The sequence below is a fragment of the Podarcis erhardii genome, assembly GCF_964252035.2.
Source record: "Podarcis erhardii genome assembly, chromosome: Z".
NCBI classification, from domain to species: Eukaryota; Metazoa; Chordata; class Lepidosauria; order Squamata; family Lacertidae; genus Podarcis; species Podarcis erhardii.
In genome coordinates, this window is record NC_138504.1 from 18178005 (window position 1) to 18199495 (window position 21491).

The following is a 21491-nucleotide window of genomic DNA, read 5'->3' on the forward strand; positions in this document are numbered from 1 at the left end:
CAGCCTTTTTTACCTGAGTTTGTGGAAGTTCCCCACATGTTTTAGAAACCTGAAAGATCAGGATTCTAAAATATGAGGGGAGTCTCCATGGGTATAGGAGACTTCCCACTTCAGTCTTCCTGTACAAATGGAAGGCTGACCAGAATGGTTGTAGGCCTCTGGAGTCACAGTCCCTTTTTTCCCTGACAGGGCAAAGACCACACCCCCTGGCCTTCCTGAAGAAGTCTCTCAAGTTCTCCTAGATGACTTGTTCAAAGCTGACCGTGGGCATCAGCTGGTAGTAGCTATTGTGTTGCTCCTGGTCTGGCTGCTTACGGCATTGATGTCTGGCATACCAAACCTGTATAACCTAGCCTTACTGCTTTTGCCAGTGTGTCCGTTTTTATTTGATGGGCATAACCATTGGCCTCCGTTTCCTCCCCTCACAGTGGCATAATAGGCCTAAGGCTTTCTTCACCTCTTATATGCAGAAGACAGAAATATATCTCAGAAAAATCGCGAATGAAAGGGGACAGAAAGATTTCATGGCTCAATGTGTTGTGTGATTGACAAACTTGTTCCAGGAATGAATAAATCCCATGCATTCTTTCCAGGCAGAGGTCCACACTTAAACACTCTGCATCCAAGTGGGGTTTTTTGTTATTGTTTTGCTCTGAGATTTCTCCTTTAAGAACCGGCTCTTTAAAGCTGAAGCAGAGAAAATGTCAAGTTCGGGTTTCCCACAGATTGACATTTGCTCTGACTGAACTTTAAAGAGTTTTCCCAGAGACAGCTCTGTAGCAAAAAAAAACCACAGAGCTTTAAATCACGGACCAGGCCTTGAAAGAGCAGAGGAAAAGTAAGTTTGGATAAGCCCTGAGGTATGCTGCAAGACATTGGCTGTATACACATGGTGGATTCAAAGCACATTCTCCCCTAACCCCCCCCCCCCCCGGGAACTGTAGTTCACCCTTCACAGAGCTACAATTTCCAGCACCCTTATCAAACTACAGTCCCTAGAATTCTATATATGGTGTGCTTTAAATATATGGTGTGTATGCAGCCACAGTTTGAGTGTAAAGATTTAGTATTTGCTCAGTATGGCTTCTTCCCAAGCCTCTGAAACCCTGTAGAGTTATTGCAAATGTAAAGATCAGGGTGGAAACTCTGCTCCCTCTCACTTCGACAGGTGGGCAGAGCTGCCGAATTGTCAATCGCCTGACATTGCCAGATGTCAGGTGGCCCAAGTTCAAAGGAAAGAATTGTTTCTTTTCTTCCAATGCAGCCAGGCTTAAATTCAAAGAAAAATGCCCACCGAAAAGGATGTGGGAAACAATCAGCTGAGCTCTGGTGTAGAACCAGTCCCAGGATTGGTGCCAAGTTTAAAAGGTTTGGAGGCTGAGGGGACTGAAGGCACTTGAACAGCCTCATCCAATGCCCTAACAGTGTGTTGTTGGCAGGGAGGGTGAAGAAAGGCTCTTGCAGTCCTCCTGTCATTTTGCGGATTAAAAGAAAAAAGAAAAAAAGAGGAGCACCACTATTTCCCTCCTTTTGAGATCTTAAAATCTTGCCTGGTTTGGGGGAATTTCGGCCGCTAAGAAAAACTCAGGATCATTTAGAACCAAGACATTTCCCAGTCCTCTCCCCACTCTGGTATGTCTCCCAACCGCCCCAACACAAACCCTGACCCCTACCAAGCTCAGAGCTGTGACATCATTTGGACCAGGCCAGAGTTCTCAAAAATGGTGGGGAGGGATGATCCAGTACTAGAGAAGGAGAACCAATATAGCCTCATGGCCTCTAAGGTTGCAGCCTCAAATGCCATCTTTATGCGACACAGTAAAATATATGGATGGGTGTAAATCGTGGGTGGGATGGGTGATTTAACTAAGCTCCACTGTGAATATAATCGGATTGTGTGCATGCCTGCTTTTTCCTTTAATGTTTGTCTATAAGCCTTATAGACTTACCAAGTAGCATTTTGTTAAAAGTTTTTACGCCTGTTGTCTTGAGATACTAATTTCTGTGCTAAAAACGAAGAAGGGTGCAAAACAGGGTGGGGGATCAACACAACTTACTAGCCCTATTATCAAACCCAAATTGTCTGTACATGTATACACATATACACAAGCCCTTAACACCTCCACTCTCCAAACTGCCTCCGGGTATAACTCTGAATATCCTTGGGCTTCTCCAGGCAACCTGTTTATTGAACATTCATCCTGATCTGTTTGTGGGGAGGTTATACAACAATGTGCATTCATCTTTATTTGTTTGCATGGAGGTTATACATCTTCCTGCCAATTGATCGTTGTCCCATATTTTTTAGAGCATTTCCCCATCTCTTTCCTAGCTGCAAGCAGTCCAGTTTTGAGGGTGTTTGTGTGTGTGATAATGGTTTTGTTACGCCAGAGGGCTTTAATTCATGAATTGCACAAACCCAGATTTCTGGTATGCCAATGAATCCCTTTCGTTTAAAAAAAAAAAAAAGACAATCTGGAGACAACCTTTATAGCATGAATCCAGCAGGCACATATTCCACTGGATGCGACCCTGTTTTGTTTTCTCTTTCAGGTCCAACTTCCCTTATCTAACACCTCCTGCAAGTGAGAGGCTTTGTCTAACCAGTTCCTCAGCAGCTGCTACTCTCCCTTCCTCTCTCCTCCCCTCTGTGTGACAGACTTCACTCGGATCCTTAAGGGGACATCCTCAGCAGAAGCTCACCAGAATCCTTGCAGGGTTTGGCTTCCAGGAGAGCACTCCTTGGTGTATCTACAGAGCATTTCCTTTGGAAGGGCAATCCAGGGTTACGTACCCCAAATCCAGATGAGGTCAAAACTGGATGTTGTGACATGTCTAGATTCAAGGAACTCTGAAAGGAAGGAAACAAGGGCACATGGTGGTGCCTTTCTGTGCAAACTACAAACTGACATGAATAGCTTTCCCCCCACCCCCTCTACAGTTTGTGTTGTGGACTGTCGCTTTTTCTGGGCCAATTGTGGGGTTGAGTCAGGAAGTGGCCTATGGTGGATTTTGGCCAAGTGAAATGATCTGTGGCCTTCACAGGATGGTGGTTTTATGGGGACTGGAATTGTCTCACAGTGACCGATAAACCATGAAGAACCTTTAAGCTGGGAAGAAATCCAAAACCTTTATAATAATAATAATAATAAATCAGAAGAGTTGGTATGTTGCAAAAGGAACTTGCAAGCGCCCGGGTACCTCCATATCTTCCAAGGTCAGTGGGAGGAAGAGACAAGGCCCAGATTAAATCTCATGGGAAAACAAGGGAGAGAAGCAGGCTTTAAAACATATTGTTCCAATGGCAGTAACAGCAGCCTTATGTGAGAGCAGCTTTATAACAGAGAGCCTTATTGTTTTAATTTACATATTTATATATATACATAATATATAAATACATATTATATATATTGTATTTAAGCACTGTAATGGACTTCCTCATGCATTAAATTCTAATTCCTTGTTATGTGTTTACTTTGGATTTGCAGTTCTGCTCTGTTCCGAAATCTGCTTTTTTATGTGATGGGAGGGAGGCTGCTCCCTCTCTTCTCTTTGTCTGCCCAGCAGCTTCTCCCAAAGAGCCTAGGCCTGCCTGCTTCCTTTTGGAGTTGGAATAATCTCCACCTGAGTGACCTCCTGCAAACAAAGGTGGTTGGGAGTCAGAATCTGCTGGCATCTATAGAGTTTATTTACGCCTTGTGCTACGGGGTCCAGTCCCTCCCTCTTTGGATCAATTTGTGTGTGGCAAACTTAAGAAGCATATGGATAGCTGCTATCTTGAGCTTCCTATGCATAGTGGTCTTAACCAAGTCACACAGGTCAAATGCAGTACAAAATATTCAGTTGCAAGGAGCACTTGAAAGCATAGTATATCTGCGCTTCTGAGTGACCAAAAAGGACTTCTTTTGAACTGCGCTTAGCAGCACAGCTAGTTATGTTGGAAAATAAACAGGTGTCCCCATTTCCTTTCAGGTAGATTGCAACTATTCAGAAGGACTGGTGTCTGAATAGTTAGGCCTCTAGTTAGGCTGGGTCGCTTAGATTTAAGCTAGTGTGATCCCATAATCATTTTAACATTGGGGGAATTTTTAAATCTGGGTTGTTGTTGATCAGGCAGCTCAAGGCTCTTTCCTTGGTTAGCAATTGCTACGGTGGAACTGCTGCCTCCATATCTCCAACTGAGAGAAAGTTATGGAATGTGTCTCATTTCCCGGACTGAGATAGCAACGACACCAGATGTTCTGCATCTCCCATAGGCTACAAGACAAAAGAAAAGAAACGGAGAGGCATGGCCCAAAAAAAACCATTGGAAACCACTGCCATTAAGGTCAGCTCTCAGTGGTATTATGGCCTTGATTTGTGCAGTTCCCATTCTAATCCCAAACACACCGGATTAGCACAAAGCATACTATGCCTTTCATGTAGCCCAAATCTTCTGATGCTCCAGAAACCACTTGGGTGCTGTGTTGACAGACCCTGGCTATTCCAAGAGCAGTCTTGGCACAAGGTTGTTGTACACCACTAGTTTCCCGTTTAAACTTGAAAATTTCTCACCTCTCCTCTTTAAGGAGGGGCAGATAAACATCACAGTCATGGCCTATTCACTCAGGACTTATCCCCTAGTTGGGCACTGGGGATCCAGTAGAATCGACTGGCATTGCAGGATCCCCTGAAGCTGGTGTCCATGATAGGCTGTGTTTTGGGGATGCAGGTGACAAATTTACAAGGGGAAAGGCAGCTCATGACAACTAATGGAAGTGTTCTAGTGTAGGGAACTATGCCCTAAAGCAAATACCTATGTTTGTTGGTAAAAGGTGCTAGTCCATGGTAAAAGGCGATTAATAGTGGGCAGTAAATTGTAAGCAAAGACAGTGTGTGGAATCTAGTTTAGATTTAAGCCTTTGCCTTTTGCTGCATTCAGTGTTGTATATCATGTCCGTGGCTGGTTCTTTGTGGGTGTTGCTTTCAGAGTATATACACAATCAAATCTGCTACCTCAAAAAATAAAAAAGATAGTTATACGTTTGAGGTCTGCCTCAACTTTCAAGTAGCAGTATTGCTAAATGGCTGAACGCAATCCCTTAAAAATGCAAGTTATAGAATGGGTTTTGTGAAGTCCATGGCTGGTGGTGCTATGGGTCACAATGTAATTTACCAGCATTTATGGATTGTAAGGAATGTCACATGTGCTGAAAGCATTGTAGGTTGTGAGGGTTGTTGTAGCACGTTGTCATAAATTTGTGTGGGGTTTATGTTAGTGGACTGCTACAGCAGGCTGTTGAGAATCTTGTAGGCTCCCAAGAAGATGAGGAAAACACTAAACGAAGTGGGCTGATTTGTGTCACACAGTAGCTGTAGAAGGAAGTGGGGTTTTTAGGCCATTGGCATTGTAGGCACTGCCAGTTATACTGTGTGAGCATGATTTAAAGCATGACAAAGAGCATTCTGTTAAATATTCTGTAATCGTGGACCTTTAAGTCTGGGCCAAGAATGTTCTTAGTGGGCATATGCCAATTCTTCCTCCCAAGGAAATAATCTGGTTTGATGGTTGAACCTCTGAAAAGCCTGGCAGAAATCACCATTGTACAGTGGTACCTCGGGTTAAGAACTTAATTCATTCTGGAGGTCCGTTCTTAACCCAAAACTGTTCTTAACCTGAGGTACCACTTTAGCTAATGGGGCCTCCCACTGCACCGCTGCTGCGTGATTTCTGTTCTCATCCTGAAGCAAAGTTCTTAACCCGAGGTACTATTTCTGGGTTAGCGGAGTCTGTAACTTGAAGCGTCTGTAACCTGAAGCATCTGTAACCCGAGGTACCACTGTAGTTGTTTCTGAATTGTATTTTAAAATAAAACAAACACCACATGCCATCTTAGTTTTGAAAGAATCTGAAACTCCACTTTGGGATTGGGCCTCAGGTGGAGATCCCCAGGGGTCATGTAGTTACTCAAACTAGCAAGAAGCAGAGGTTAGGACAGAGATTGAGAACCTGTGCACCGTCAGTGATTTGCTCTCATCACCCTTGATCACTGGCCAAGCTGGCCGAGACTGATGAGAGCTGGAATCCAATATTTGGAGACCCACAGATTCCCTGTCCCTGCCTTGGCTTACATGATCTGCTGAGAGGAGGAAATCTGTGTCCTGTGTTTCCTCTTTTCATGTTTCTGAAGGAACACATAGTGTTCCTTTCTTGAGGTGAGAAGCATGTTTCTGTTTCCTAAAGTGGCACATGAGCTGCAGTGCAAGCTAAGCAATTTTAAGTCTGGACGTAATGATCCTGGCATTCAAAGAGAACAGGGTGGGCTTGGGGAATGTATATTGTTTTACTTTAAAATATGGTTAACCCAGCCCTCCTGTTTCTTCTGCTGAAAGAAACCCTGGGCTTTGGTCCCAAAGTCCTGTCATTATGGAACTACTGTATGTGAGTTAAGTGCTGATATTGTATATGACCAGGAGCCCACAAAACCAGGATATTGACAAATGGCAAATCCACACTCATGGGTAGTCAGATGCAAAGGAAGAATAGGGGCTTTCAACTAGGAAATCAACGAATCTGTTTCAGTTTCTCGTTTTCCCACATCAGCTCGTAATTTCTTTTTTAAATAACTCCATGTGAAAACTCATCAGCATATGATGTCCAAAGGTTCTCTAATATATTTGAGTACATTTTGTGTAATATACACATTTTTGCAAAGCAATTTGCCCTAATATAATGCATTTTGGGATATGTTATTTTCTTGAATTTTTATATATGCATATTAATGGACATTTTACCGTGATATAGTGCATTTTTTTTGTACACGTTACATGGCTTGAGGAATGCATTTGCGGAAGTGCAACTTCTGAAGGACAGCTGTGTTTCGGTTCTCATGTGGCTTTGGAAAGTGTGAATTAGGTAGAATCGCCTTGTTATGTAAAATAAGTACAGGTAACTCACAGCTTATGTGTGTTTAACATGTGTGATTTCAACTTTACTCGGTTGAAGGCCAGCTGGTTGAAATCAAACAAATTAAATGCATGGGAGGCAGAGAGCTTAAATGTTCTTTTTGCACAGGGTTTTCCTGATGTGGAAAGGGCTTTTAAGCTCTCAGACTTGCTTACCAAGCTGCGGGGGGGAGGGGTGTTGGTCCATTTAGCATGCAGGCTCTGGAACGTAAAATTGTGTGTGGGCGGTTCCAAGGGGGTGGTTTGTGTATATGCATTTTTGCATATACGTGCCATCCCTGGAATGTACCCCCATGCAAGATGTGACTGCATTGTACTTTCTTTCCCTTCCCTACTTTTAACCTTTAACTCTTGTATAGAACAGGTAATTTGTGGTGGGGCAGTTTTTCAGTCAGAAGCAAATCCCATCTTCCACCCAATTCTTACAAGGCAGAGAAGCCCACTCATTCATCCAACTGGTCTTATCTACCCCTTGGTGCTCTTCCTTCATCTCATCTGCAGTGGCCAAAGACAGAATGCGGACAATATTGTTAGTAGGCCATATTAAGAAACTTATGTTGTTTAATCTGATCGCTTTCTACAGTGCTAAGATGTGTAGGTTCTCAATTCTTTTGTTTGTATTGATAGTATTGCAGCATTATTCTAAAATTTTATGAACCATCAGCCAAGCTAATTTACACGTTAAGCCAACCAATTTACTTATCAAAAGTAAAACCTTAAGTCTTGTGCCTCGTCTGCCCCTAGCATTAGAGGAATTGCAATTGCCCATTGCACTTGGCAGAATTTGTGTTGCATTTGAAGTATATATAATTTATTTTTCAGTGTGCCAATAAGAGACAGAAACTAATATGGTGAGAGGCCTGAAAATTGTCCTGAAATGGACAATTGCTCTGTAGCATATGGTGGATCCCTCAATCTTATACTTTCATTATTAGTTCTTCCCGCCACCCCATACCACTTTCTGAATAACATTGGGAACCCAGAACCCTGTTCATTAGCGTTGCAACTTCCCACTGCAAATAACAAGAGATTTCCTCTCCACTGCCTACTCCCAGGAATTTTGCTCATCGCTTTCCTAGCTCTTCACATAGAAGGACTGCAGCTTGGTCACTGGGGTGTGGGTGGGTGTTCATCTCTGTTGAAGCAATTGAAAGGGACACAATGAGTAATGAGGGTTTTTTTTTCTAAAGGGAGCAGAACTAATAATGACTGGTTAAAATGTGCTGTCTTCACTCAAGTCTTTTCCATTTCTGCTTTGGGAAAAAAGAATAAATTTGTATCTGAAGTGCTGTGTTGCTTCATTTTTTTGTTTTAGAGGAATTTCCCCTTTCTTGAGAAAAGCACAAGGTTCTTTTTTATGTTCCTTCTTTTCATGTGGCCTGAAAAAAAAATGCTTTAAAAAGATTCCCCCCCCCCAAAAAAAATAGGGCCTATATCCACACTTCCATTTGTCCTTGTTTTCTTCCACTTGTTGCACTGCAGATTAATACCACCAAAAGTTTGGTCTGGGATATCAATATTTCAATATTTCCCTCAATGCCTTAGCTACACTAGAAGGCACTGTGGAAAAGTTAAAATGGCAGATTTTAAGCTATATCTAGGAGATGCCATTCAGGGACGCAGGTTGCGCTGTGGTATAAACCTCTGAGCCTTGGCCTTGCTGATCAAAAGGTTGGCGGTTCAAATCCCTGCAACGGGGTGAGCTCCCATTGCTTGGTCTAGCTCCTGCCAACCTAGCAGATCAAAAGCATGCCAAAAAGTGCAAGTAGATAAATAGGTGGGAAGGTAAATGGCATTTCCGTGCGCTTCTCTGGTGTCACTGTTCCGTTGCGCCAGAAGCGGCTTAGTCATGCTGGCCACATGACCCGGAAAAACTGTCTGTGGAGCGGACAAACACCGACTCCCTCGGCCTGTAAAGCGAGATGAGTGCCGCAACCCCAGAGTCATCTGCGACTGGACCTAACAGTCAGGGTCCCTTTACCCCTTTACCTTTTAGGAGATGCCATATACTGTACTTATGGGATGAGGATAAGCAGATGACACTGAGGAGCAGTGTCCTGCAGATGCTGAGGATCCCGTTAACCTTGCATTCGTGCATTTTTAAATACCCTCCCTGTCTTCTCTGACCAATTGCAAAACCTGTTTTCCAGGGCAACAGCAAAAATAATCAACACCACCAAAAGCACCAATCCCTTTCTCAAAACACCTTCAACTTTATTTCTATTCATTGGATGCCTCATAAATGAGTTCTCTAGGCACTGTACAGCTATAGCACAATACAATTTTTTAAAAAATCTGCAAAGAATCTTTGGGGCAGGAGAATGGAAATCATAACCCATCTCTAGCTTGCATCTGAAATTTTAGACTTTGCCTGTGGTGGCAAAGAGGAGGTTTATTTTCCGAGTACACGTGCAGTGGCTGAACGAGGATGGCAAGATGACCCTGTATAGCACTTTTTTGCAGACAGTTCTTCAATCGAGAAAGGAAACTGAAGAGAATACCAGCAGACCCAAGAAGGGGCAAGCATGCTTGTTTTCTTAGGTGTAGATGCAATGGCAGCTCCCTCCTTGAGCCTTTGATTACTGCACCAGACCCTGAGTTGCCTGTTCTCAACAAGATGAGCCGGTCACGTCAAAGATCATTAGCTAGCACACTTTCACTCTGACCCTGCTCCCCAATATCACCACAGACCAGAGCTTTCCAAACTTTTTATGTTGGTGACACACTTTTTTAAAGAAATGCATCATTTTGCGACAGTAATTCAGTTTTATTAGCAAACTGGAGGTTAAATTACCCCCTTTCCAGCCCTGGGAGGCGCACGCTGCAGCCAACACACTAACATGTTGTGACACACAGTTTGGAAAGCTCTGCCCTAGACCTTAGCAACTGATTCTACAACCCACTATTTTTCATACCTGACTCTCTGCCTCCTCACTGGGTTTCCTCTTTCATCAGGTTGCGTTGTCTCAGGGTAGAAATGTTCGGCTCACCCATTGCTCCAGATCCAGTCAACTCCAGCACTTCGCTTTTGTCTCTTCTGCAGTGGGTGGCCAATGAAATATCTTCTGTATCTCCATCCTCCTTTCTTGACACCTCACCATTGCCCCATAGAGAGTCTTGCCCCACAATCAGTTCTGCTTCCCTGCCTGTTTTCGCTTCTGGCTCTTCCCCCCTAACTTGCAGACCTGCTTGCTCTGTCTCGGAATCCTCCCCTCTCTTTCCCATCTCCAGATCATCAGCTTTAAAGCTTATTTCTGCCTTGAACCATTCTTGGTCTACCTCATCTCCTTGTGCATCTTTGCACAGCCTAGATCTGTCACCAACTTCAGTTCCTTCCTCCCTACATCCAGCCACCTCTCTGTGGCCACCCCCCTCTTCTCTGGCATGCTGTGATTCGAGGCTTATCACTTCCTTGGCCCTAACATCTAATGTTATTTTCACATAATCACCAGTTGCCACTCTTTTAAAGTCTTCTGGGTCTGCCTCTCCCTCACAATGCTCTGGGCCTGCTTCACAGCAACGTGTCTCCTCTTCTGGAATGGAATGATCATTATCTTCTCTTCTTTTCTCTCCCAATTTTGTTTCTTCTTTAGGTTCCTCCTCCTCTCCAGTAGAATTCTCCTTTTTTGGCCCACCACAGTTTTCCCAGTCAGAACTGACCTTTTCCCTCGGTTCTGTTGCCACACTTGCTTCTGTCTTTGATCCTTCCTGAAGGATTTGGAAGTCATGTTTTTCACTACTCTCCTGAGGGCTCTCCACTACAACCCCATCCTTGGGATCCTCTGCTCCAAAGCCCTTATCACCCTGTACCATTGACAATTCAACAGTTTGGGATTCTTGTTTCCCACAACTTTCTTCATATCCTTCCGTCTCTCTTGGGAAGTTCTCTGTTCCAATGCCCACTCCAATCTCACAAGGTCCTTTAATGAACCCTTCCCCTACGCTGCTGCTCACATGGTTTCCTGCAACTCCCCCTAATTCCTTCCCAGGGCTCCCAGGGACGGCTCTTCTTTCTGCGTCCTTTTTCTCCAGCACTGGAGAATCCACTTCTCTGTTTTGATTCCCAACCCCAGAATTAATCTCTTCCACTTTCCCCCTCTGTTCTTCAAGCTTCCACTGCCCGAACTCTAACCGTTCCTTGCTTCCAGAGGTTTCACAGCCTGTCAGGTCATCTCCAGAATGACTCTCCATCATTCCTTTATCTTTATTTCCTATTTCCTCTTCCCTCGCTTTCTGAGAGGTGATGTCCTCTTTGTCCATTTCACCTGTCTTCATTAGGAGTCCATCCTCTTTCTCTGCTAAGTTCCCTTGCTCTGTTTCTTCTGTTGCTTCTGTTGCACCCATCCATCTCCCTTCTTCTCTTCCTCTCTCAGGCCTCAGGGTTTCTTGATTATTTTCCTCTGTTTGTGGGCCGAGGCTAGAATCTGACAGCTTTTCTGTCTCCTCCATTGCTCTCCCCTCAGTTTCTCCTTTAGGAGAAGGCTGCTGGAAGAGATCTTTGTATTTCTTGCGGTCTTCCACGTGCTTCTTCCTCATCCTCTCCCCCAAGAGCTTCAATTCTTTCCTCACAGCGGCAGTCAGCGATGGATCCAGGTGGGCCACCCTCAAAAAGTCTGTTCGGGCCTCCTTTTCATTCCAGACAGCAGCGTGGGCTTTAGCCCGTTTGAAATACGCCTTGACATTTTCTAGCAAAAGAACAAAGTCAGTTGGTTTGCTAGCTCTCATAAACAAATCTAATAAATTACAGAGTTATCTGTTAAAAGCCACCGCTCTCAGTATTCTGCTTTCCTGGACCATGTAAGGATAGGGTGTTTCTTACGTTGTCATCTGAGTGGACCACATGAGACTGAAGTCAGCCCACTTGGGTTACACAATGACTGTGTACACCACATACATTTAAAGTGCAGTTCCTCCCACCAAAGAATACTGGGAACTGTTGCTCACCCCTTACAGATGTTATAAGAAAAACTGCTCCCTTTCCCTTATGGGGCATTCCAGAGCCCGTACAGAGCCCTTTCAGTAGGAGAAAATAGCAGAGTATATTGAGAAGTAAAGCAGCTAGTAAGCCTGATCTTTATTCACGAACCGTTGCAACTCACCACGCACAGGAGGGAGGAGAACCCTGAACAATAGTGTGCAAGGCCTTATATAGACTTTTGAAATTGCCCACCCTGTACCCCAAGACCACCACTCCTAAACACCATACATACATCACAGAAAGAGGTGATCTACAGCAGAAATCCTGCCTGCCCGAATACCTGATAATGGTCACTGATTGTATTACCTGGGCAGCCTGGCCCTTCTTTAGCTCAAAGGCTCACACTATTCATACACAAACATACCCTTAAGGCAGGATTTGTAAGCAAAAAGACAATGGGAAGGCTTCCTCCCTTACTGCAGAGGAATATCTGAAGTCATTGGGAGAGTCTAAATGGCTTCAGGATTGCTCTCCCATACTATTTCAGACCCACGGTTCATATATTTAGATATGTGTACAATTATGAATATTCTATATTTGGGACCTTAAAATTCTTATAACACAGAGCTAAAATTAACAGCACCCTTAACAAGAATTCTTTGCAGGGCTGTGTGCTTTAAATGTATGGTGTGTACACAGCCTAAATCTCTCTCTCTCAGAGGTACCAGTAGCTTTGTGTAAAATTGCCAGATGACGATGGGTCAATAAAACCAAATTCAACTGTTGACTTTCCTCCTCAGTTATTCACTGAGACACAGTGCGGTAGGATCACACATAATGCTGAAGCTAAAGCTAAAGAACTTGTGGTGCTCCAAATGCTGCTGCCCACAACTCCCATCTTCCCTGGCCATTAAATGTGCTGATTGGAGTTGGAATCCAGCACTGGGCTCACATGCTCCCAGTCTCCTCCTCCTGCACATTGGGAGAAAGACTTCAGCTGAGTTTGCATTCAGTTTCAAAGAATCCGGCTGTATTTGGCTCCTAGGCCTGCGCTTCCCCACTCCTGCTAGGGAGCCTTGTTGCGGTGCTGATCATGTGACACTTGTGATTGTGGGAAGGAAGAGATGGACTCATGGAGGGAGGAGACCCCACCAAAGCATCTTGCCCAACAGCACCCCAAAACCTGGAACTAGTGCTGAACCTTGTGGTTTCACGATCACAATGCATGAATAATTTGGTTAGTAGTGTAGAACACTGTGTTCTCAAAACCCCAATTTTAATTAATAATAAACAACGATGATAAATCTAGACCTCAATAGTGCAAAAGCAGGCTGTTGATACAGACAGTGACTATTTTGGACAGGGGTTCTTTTTCCGGCCCCTGCACACATTGGCAGGGCCTGCATAAGTGCACCCCACTCCACCCTCATACCACCCCTTTCTGCCTTCTTCCAGGTTCAAAAGGACCTGTGCGTCAGTGATTGCATGTCAGTTGGATGCATCTAAACTAGTATCGAATGTTTGCTTTGCTCTTTTTGGAAGCATAAATGACTTAAAGGAACAAAGCGTGTGAGCTCACCCAGTCTTAACAAACCGCCCAAGTAATTGCTTTGGTCATTGATTTTTTCAGGGGTGGCCAATAAAATTAGATGTGTAGTGTCGGGGCAACAGGAGGAATGCTGGAGCACATCTCTATGCTCATGCAATGTAGGGCCCTGGCACATGCAGAAAAGGATAGAGGAGGGTTCTGCAAGTAGCGAGCTGAAGGAAGCACTCACCATTGTTCTTCTGCAGGAGGTCGGTTGTGTGCTCCAGCACCTCATAATACTCTCCCAACTCCAGCTGGCACTGACAGTAGTTCAGCACAAGAGGTGTAATGAGATTCTCCAGCTTCATCCAGTCTTCATCCCACGGCTTCTCCTGTGGAGAAACCCAGCAAAGAACAAGATGGTGGGTTTGGAGAAGAGTTGTAGCTTAATGGTAAAGGCACCTGCTTTGCAGGTTTTGCATGCTGGTCCCAGGTTCCATCACCAGCATCTCCAGGTAAGGTTTGGAATAGTGCACTAAGAGACAGAGACTCCCTGCATTGAAGCCAGTGTTCAGGGTGGGACATTAGAGACATGGAACCCAACAAGCTCGTTCGTAGCAAAAGAGACCACCTAGCTAATTAACAAAATGACTTATTTGCATCCACCTCTTTCTCACAGAGAGCTCAGAATAGCTTAAAAATGGATCCCCAGGTGATCTAGACACCGGCCAGGTGAAATACAGTTTAACTTTAGGGGTGGCAAGACATCAGACATGCTAAGTCCTTCATGGGGAATGAGTGGTCCAAAAATATAGACCAACACTGGACATTCAAAAACACGGGTCAGCAAACTTTTTCAGCAGGGGGCCGGTCCACTGTCCCTCAGACCTTGTGGGGGGCCAGACTATATTTTGAAGGGGGGGAAAACCACAAATTCCTATGCCCCACAGATAACCCAGAGATGCATATTAAATAAAAGCACACATTCTACTCGTGTAAAAACACTAGGCAGGCCCCACAAATAACCCAGAGATGCATTTTAAATAAAAGGACACATTCTACTCATGTAAAAACACATTGATTCCTGGACCGTCCGTGGTCCAGATTTAGAAGGCGATTGGGCTGGATCTGGCCCCTGGGCCTTAGTTTGCCTACCCATGTTCAAAACCTTCATTATGGTCCATATTGTAGGGATGGAAGAACCTCTGGCCCTCCAGGGGCTGTTGCACTACAAATTCCACCACCATCTTGCACCGCAGGGCTATTCTGACACGGGCTGATGGAGTCCAACAACTTCTACCGCCTTCGTTCCCCAGCTCTCACCAAATTAGATGGGAGCTGGGTTGCTCCTCAAAGTGCCAACACTCAGCTCCTCTATCCAGGGGCAGGGAAGGTGAGCAGCGCCATGTGCTACAAAGCTTCCCTCTCTCCGGCAGCGGCAGAAGTAGTAGATCAGGTAGAGCACTGTCTCCTGCACTTCTGCTGCCTGAGGCAGGTTCTTCTCCTTGCTTCATGGTTCTGATTATATATATTTATACCACCTTTTGATTTTTAAATAATAAATCATAGGAACAATTCATATGAGAAGGAAATGCAAAACAGTTTTTAGAAAAGAACAGTGGGGGAAAAAAATCTAAATAAACCCAAACATTGGAATGGCGGCAAGATCTTGAAAGCCATGTGAAACAATCAACAGAACTAAAATTTTGTCTAAGAGGCCTGGGATATTTTGTTGTTGCTGCTCCTGCAAAGGTCTTTACATGATGCCAAGAAGACGACAAAAAACACACCAAGCAGACCTCTCTGGAGAGAGCATTTCATAATTGAAGGGGACACCACTGAGAAGACCCTGTCCTGGGCAACTACGCTGCTTGCCTTAGATTGTAACAACAGAAAGTCCTACTCTACGGGCAGTCAAATATGGAGAAAGGCAGCCTGTGTAGAGCCAACATATTTTAAATCAATTACTTTTTTATTTTATCTCCAGCCAACTCTTACCTTGGCCTGGATATTGCGCAAGCAGATGATAGCTTCCTGGTATTTCTCCGCTGCTTCCTTGAATTTCCTGGAAAGGACTAGTCGGTTGCCCTCCGTGTGCAGCTTTGGCACAGCCAGTAGCTTCTCCTCGTTGTTCATGGCCCACGTATCCCGCTTGTAGGAAGAGGGGTCCTCTACCTAGATAGGATAGAAAACCACAGTTATTACAGGGGAACCCCCACTTACACAGGGGTTCCATACCAGGACACCTGCAAGTGGGGGATTCCCACATTCTGCCCCTATCTCCTTTTGGTGCTGAAAACTGGGAAAGTGCTAGCTAGGCTTTGGAGCTTAGAGGACTCTAGGATCCTGCCAGAGCTTCACACCTCCTCCCCAAAAGCCCAGTGCCTTGCTTACCCAGCTTTGAGATGGCACCCCCATTGGCTCAGCACCCAGTGCATGTGGACAGCTCTAATATCTGCCCCTGGACCTCCCAGTACAAAGATATCTGAGGGAGCTGCAGCAGAGAAGATCCTCTTACTAAGTCACCACCCATTTCACAGCAGATGGTGGAAGCACCTGGACAAGGGTTTCTGAAAACATATGCTGTGCTTCCTTCCACAGGGCCTGTAAGAGAGAGCTATTCCGCCAGCTTTCAATTTGAACTTAGCCTGATCTTTTATTTCCCTCCTTCCCTCCCCCTCCCCTTTTTATGAAGATTACCCACTCTGGGGTCCCACAGCTAATTCTCCCCTGGTATCCTCACTGGCCCAATTAGGACTAATTTAGCCAGCTAGCCCTGGTGATCATCTAATGTTTATTGGATGGATTTTCCCCCTAAATTGATTTTTAAATTCTGAATTTATTGTTATTCATGTTTTATACTGTATTTTATGCTGTTTTTTTGTTGCATCAATTAAGTTTGTTGTTAGCCGCCCTGAGCCCAGTTTTCTGAACCGGGAAGGGCGGGGTATAAATAAAATTATTATTATTATTATTATTATTATTATTATTATTATTATTATTATTATTATTATTATTAGCAGGCTGACAATAGGAAAACAGCACATCAGGGATGAGGTAAGTTGAACCCTTTTCTCTGACGAGCCAGTTTTCAAAGTGCAAGGACCTTGGGGTGGGCGAGAGGGTGATTTGGGCAGAAATGCTTCCTCCCTCCAACTGCAATGGTAGCATCCACAAAAAGCTTTTGCATCTGACACAGCTGGGCACAAACTGATACTCACTGGCACTGACTGCCATGTCAGTGGCATGGAGTAGCCAGAATGATGCTGGATTAGGCCTGGGAAACAGTGGGCTGGGAGGCTCAAATCCCCACGCAGCTTGGTCTTCACAGAGTGTCCATGGCCAGCTGTTGTCTCCCGGGCTACTGCGCAGGGGTGTTGTGAGGGTAAAATGGGGGGAGGGTGTGATAAACCAATCGGCCTCCTTTGGAGGAAAGGGGAATATAAAGGTCATAAATAATCATCCATTGATGAGATAGATGGTGGCAATGGCACGTTACACAACAGAACTGTAGTTTCCTTCTGATTCTCCCACTCACTTTGAACAGCTCCATAATGAAAATAAGGGGCTGTGGCGTCTGCTGAAGTTCATCCAGGTCTGCGTGGCCTGTGGTGTAGTAATCGAACATGTTGCCCATCCCACAGCGATGTTTCTGGCCCTCCAGAGGGTCCTTGCCCTCGGCAATTTTCCTCATGCCCTTGGAGACCAAGGCGTACATTCCCGTGTGCTGAAATTGCGAAGAAGGTAACCATAAGACTAGGGCGGAGAGCATACAGGGCCTTGCATGGGAAATGTGATGTGCTACAATCAGATGTCCCAGAGGGAAGATGGTATTTTTTCCTTAATGGAGGATCTGCATTAAAGGTAAAGGTAAAGGAACCCCTGACCATTAGGTCCAGTCATGGCCAACTCTGGGGTTGCAGCACTCATCTCGCTTTATTGGCCGAGGGAGCCGGCGTACAGCTTCCAGGTCATGTGGCCAGCATGACTAAGTCGCTTCTGGCGAACCAGAGCAGCGCACGGAAACACCGTTTACCTTCCCGCCAGAGCGGTACTTATTTATCTACTTGCACTTTGATGTGCTTTCGAACTGCTAGGTTGGCAGGAGCTGGGACTGAGCAACGGGAGTTCACCCCGTCGCGGGGATTCGAACCGCCGACCTTCTGATCGGCAAGTCCTAGGCTCTGTGGTTTAACCCACAGCACCACCCGCGTCCCTAGGATCTGCATTATCTTAGCATAAAAAGGCACAATGTAGCCCATCCGGCTCCCAAGCGTCAGGTTAGGTCATTGACATTCTCTTAGGACACTTCCAGACTATTGCTATTTTGGGACAGGGTCAAGTCACTGGCAAATTCAGGTTGTGCAACTATAATGGATTGGGGAGTGGGGGATAGAGGTCTTCCACAACAAGGCCACTCCCCCCTCCCAAAAGAACAGACTTTTTGTGATCAGGAAAGTGAGAGTAAGATGCACTGGGAAGTGCTGGATAACACTTGCTTTGATGCAGCAGCATCTAATCTCCCCACAAAGAAGTCAGAACAAAGGTTCATTAGACAATGTTGGCTATTTTATCTCCCTGGAAACAAATCAGGATGGATGTCCAGTGAACAGGTGGCTTGGAAATAGCCCATAGTCAACTCACAATAAGAAACAGAAATTTGCCCAAGGCCTGAAGGCGAGAGGCAAGTTAATAGGTATTTGAACCCACAGCCCGCCCTGCCCCCTTGAGTCCAAAAGCCATTGCAATTTTCCATCCCTGCTTTACTCCAGAATCTATCGCAAGAGGCATTCGATACAAGGAAATTGAGGCATGTAGTTCAGTGGTAGAGTTCCTGCATTACATGCTGAGGGTAGGGTTAGGTTTCAAATTAAGATAATAAAGTAACTGGTGCTGGGAAAGACCATTTTGTTCCCAAGACCCTGGAGATACGTAGCCAGTTAAACGTAGACTGTATTGGGTCAGATGGACCAATAATTTGGCACGGTATAAGGGAGCTTCCTACGTTCCAGAGACTTTGAAAAGGTGGAGTCTGGGAACTATTTTAGTGAATCTGGATAACTAGGTCAAATGATGGGAGGTTGTGAGCATATTTTAGGATAGCCACTGTGGTGTTCTCCAGGTGTTGACGGACTACAACTCCCATTTTCCTTGGCCACTGGCCATGCTAGCTGGGGAAGATGGGAGTTGGAGTTCAACAGCATCTGAAGGGTACCAGGTGCTTGATAGTCAATTGCAAATAACTTTCTGCTAATTAGGGTAGGCATGAACTTGACAATTCATGTGTTCAGGGTATGCCTGACACAATTGCACACTCACAATAGCATCACACCAGAACTCTGCCACCTCGCCGATCCGCATGGAAGTTAGAAGGGTCTCCCACACCTCGATTTTGAACATCTTCCCCACAATAATCTCCATGGGGATGCCAGGGCCCCGGCTGTCATCTATCACCGTTCTCTCAAAGTTGTCTTTTAGCGTCTGGAAGTGGAATGTGATCTGGATCAAAGGCAAACTAAAGTTAATAATGGTTAGGGCTCTAGTCAGCTCAAATCTAAACCCCTGGAAGTTCAGAACCGCCTTTGCTTTGCCTTCCACAGTGTTCTGGGGCAATTATTTATTGCCTTCCTCCACTGAATGGGAGTCTGCTCAGTTTCCTCTCCCTATGTGGGAATTATTGTCCTTTAAAGGTAAAGGTAAAGGACCCCTGACAGTTAAGTCCAGTTGCAAACGACTCTGGGGTTGCGGCGCTCATCTCGCTTTATTCACCGAGGGAGCTGGCATACAGCTTCTGGGTCATGTGGCCAGCATGACTAAACCACAACTGGTGAAACCAGAGCAGCACACAGAAACGCCGTTTATCTTCCCGCCAGAGCGGTACCTTTTTATCTACTTGCACTTTGACGTGCTGTTGAACTGCTAACCAATAGCAAATGAGCGTCATAATTCTGAAAGCACATAACTGAAAAGTAGGACAGGAACTTAAATATGTAGGGCTGCTAGTCCTACTGAGAGTAGGTCATTTAATTACAATGGGTCTACTCTGAATAGGGCTAGCACCTGACACAGCGCTTAGCCTCCACAGCTCTATAGACGTTAGGCATATTATACAACTGAAAAGGATTCACTGCCTTATTACTGTGTGCTTTACTTGTGTAACCAAAAAACAGCTTTCTAAAGCCAGTAGTCAGAAGAGACAGAAGGCAGAGGAATAAAGAGGAGTGTTCCAGGTCAACCCTTCTGCTGCCCATCTTTTTACCTAATTACCTAAGAATCAACTACCTGCTGAATCAGATCAAAGGCCCACCTAGTCCAGTACCCATTTCCAACAGTGGCCAGCAACATGCATCCAGGAAACCCATAAGCAGAACATGAAAGCAATTGCTCTTCCATGCTGCCGACCCCAGCCACTCAAATTTAGTGTATACTCTCTCCAAACCTGGAGGTTCAATTTAGCCATAATTGCTAATAACTGCTGAAGAGCTCTAGCTCAGGGGCAGAGTGCATGCTTAGCATGCAAAAGGTCCCTATTTAAGTACCCAGCACCTCCAGCTGGGATTGAAAGTCTCCTGTCCAAAACCTTGGGAGAGCCATTGCAACTCAGTACAGTATATCGACAACCATGAGATGGTTGAGACGAGTTGGCACGGTGTAAGACATCTTCCTATGATCCTATTTACACATTTTTAATGGTTTCTATGCTTTCAGCCATTTACCTTGCTCCCATCTTTGAAATCTGGCAACGGACCGTAACCGCCATGTAAAATCTTTTTCTTGACTCCTTCCACGTTAAGTAGATACGTTTCCTCCATGGCAGAGCTGCTAGCGGCTTTCTTTTCCGGATAACTTTTTAGATTGTTTTACAATGCCTTGCTGCAACAGACCCACTTCTACTCCCAATCTATTTTGATGATACTGATGTCCAACTGACTCTAGAGAATTGAGCAGAAATTCTTCTCTGCGCAGACCCCTTTTGGAGGCAGAGATATTGTCCCGGTCCTTGTCACCTTCTCCAATGTGCTGGGAAAACAACACACTGAAGCTGCCTTCGTGATCCCCTCCTTGCCAGGCCAGGTTAATCCAGGATTTGCCTTCTTAGTAGGTATGAAATTAGATTAGGCTAGTCTAGTAAACAGAGAAATCCTCCAGCATCCTTCTAGAAGATGCTAGCAATTTCCTAGGGCTAGTTGAGACAGTGTGAATGCCCCACCATAGAAAAATGCTTCCTCTACAAAAGAATTCTGGGCCATAAACCTCCCTCCCAGGGTTAACCAGAGATCAAATGGTGCCCCAGGTAAGGAATGTTTTTGGTACATTTGGAAAACCTTCTTTTTACACTTGTTAGATGCCTTTTTGTTGCGGCCCATTTCGTGATTTAATGCATATTTTGCATCAATACCCAGGGTTGTTTCCATGTTAGTCCCACTTAGCTACCACTGAAATCAATGAAACTTGAAAGTCACAACTTATCTGATTTCAATGCAATCTAAGTACAACCCATGTTGTTGTTGTTTAGTCGTTTAATTGTGTCCGACTCTTCGTGACCCCAGGGACCAGAGCATGCCAGGCACTTCTGTCTTCCACTGCCTCCCGCAGTTTGGTCAAAGAACAACCCATACTTATAAGTACAACCCATAAAAAGTACATAAAACATACATTATGTTCACCATGCTGCAAGTGGCAGGGATGAGACAGGTTGTTCAGTTGATCCTCTAAGTTGTACCACCCAGAGGACATCCTAACTCAAGGACATTAATTTACTTCAAAACCAGAGTTCAAACTTCCAGTGGGAGGAAGTCAGGTTGATCCAAATGGAATTATATAAAATTAACAGATTGAGATAGCTAGCTTTCAAGTTTAGCAGTAGTTTTCTCATTTGTTTTATATGGCATCTATACAACAGAGGTGGAATGACCTGTGGACCTCCAGATGTTACTGGACTACAATTTCCATTATCTCTTTTTTTTTTTTTTAAATATTTATTAAGGTTTTTAAATATAAATGCACACATAATAAACAATCTTACTTCTTTTACAACAATTTCAACACTTCTTTGGACTCCCTCACGTCTCCCGCTCCCATTTACATCGTTAAAATTTT

General features: G+C 44.7%; 2 protein-coding genes and 1 long non-coding RNA gene across 10 annotated transcripts in view; 2 read left to right on the top strand and 1 right to left on the bottom strand.

The window, feature by feature from the left end:
- The window catches only part of DRP2 (dystrophin related protein 2), a 61204-nt gene extending 57730 nt beyond the window's left edge, over positions 1–3474 (top strand). For 5 of the 6 annotated variants that reach the window (XM_081847942.1, XM_081847946.1, XM_081847947.1 and 2 more), the window contains 2 exons: positions 190–277; positions 2554–3474. In XM_081847942.1, the coding sequence (XP_081704068.1) occupies positions 190–242 (53 nt within the window). In that variant the 3' untranslated portion in view covers positions 243–277; positions 2554–3474. The remainder of the gene's footprint in view (positions 1–189; positions 278–2553) is intronic. The other variant, XM_081847944.1, reaches the window with a different exon arrangement.
- A 98-nt stretch (positions 3475–3572) lies between these two features.
- LOC309333934 (uncharacterized protein) lies at positions 3573–21345 on the bottom strand. Of its 3 annotated transcripts, XM_081847957.1 has the most exons (7): positions 20108–21345; positions 18711–18890; positions 16930–17118; positions 15390–15566; positions 13642–13783; positions 9861–11630; positions 3573–3636 (listed from the first exon to the last, which is right to left on the bottom strand). In XM_081847957.1, exons 1-6 carry the CDS (start codon positions 20201–20203, stop codon positions 9877–9879), a joined length of 2538 nt encoding a protein of 845 aa, XP_081704083.1. In that variant the 5' UTR covers positions 20204–21345; the 3' UTR covers positions 3573–3636; positions 9861–9876. The 3 variants fall into 3 exon arrangements, with proteins under 3 accessions (XP_081704083.1, XP_081704081.1, XP_081704082.1); XM_081847955.1 differs by lacking the exon at positions 3573–3636 and having other exon boundaries at positions 9139–11630; XM_081847956.1 differs by lacking the exon at positions 3573–3636 and having other exon boundaries at positions 9139–11630; positions 15390–15562; positions 16926–17118.
- LOC309334102 lies at positions 3623–8230 on the top strand. The gene is made up of 2 exons (XR_014152876.1): positions 3623–3936; positions 3992–8230. It is a non-coding gene; the product is annotated as an uncharacterized lncRNA (long non-coding RNA).
- Positions 21346–21491: the final 146 nt, after the last annotated feature.

Bases quoted from the DNA above. Each gene is read 5' to 3' on its own strand.
- LOC309333934 (XM_081847957.1), bottom strand. From the start codon at position 20,203: ATGGAGGAAACGTATCTACTTAACGTGGAAGGAGTCAAGAAAAAGATT. The intron at 15,567-16,929 runs GTGAGTGGGAGA...TATCCTATCTAG, and splicing joins TCATTATGGAGCTGTTCAAA to GTAGAGGACCCCTCTTCCTA. The intron at 13,784-15,389 runs GTAAGAGTTGGC...GTTTCTCCACAG, and splicing joins TGCGCAATATCCAGGCCAAG to GAGAAGCCGTGGGATGAAGA.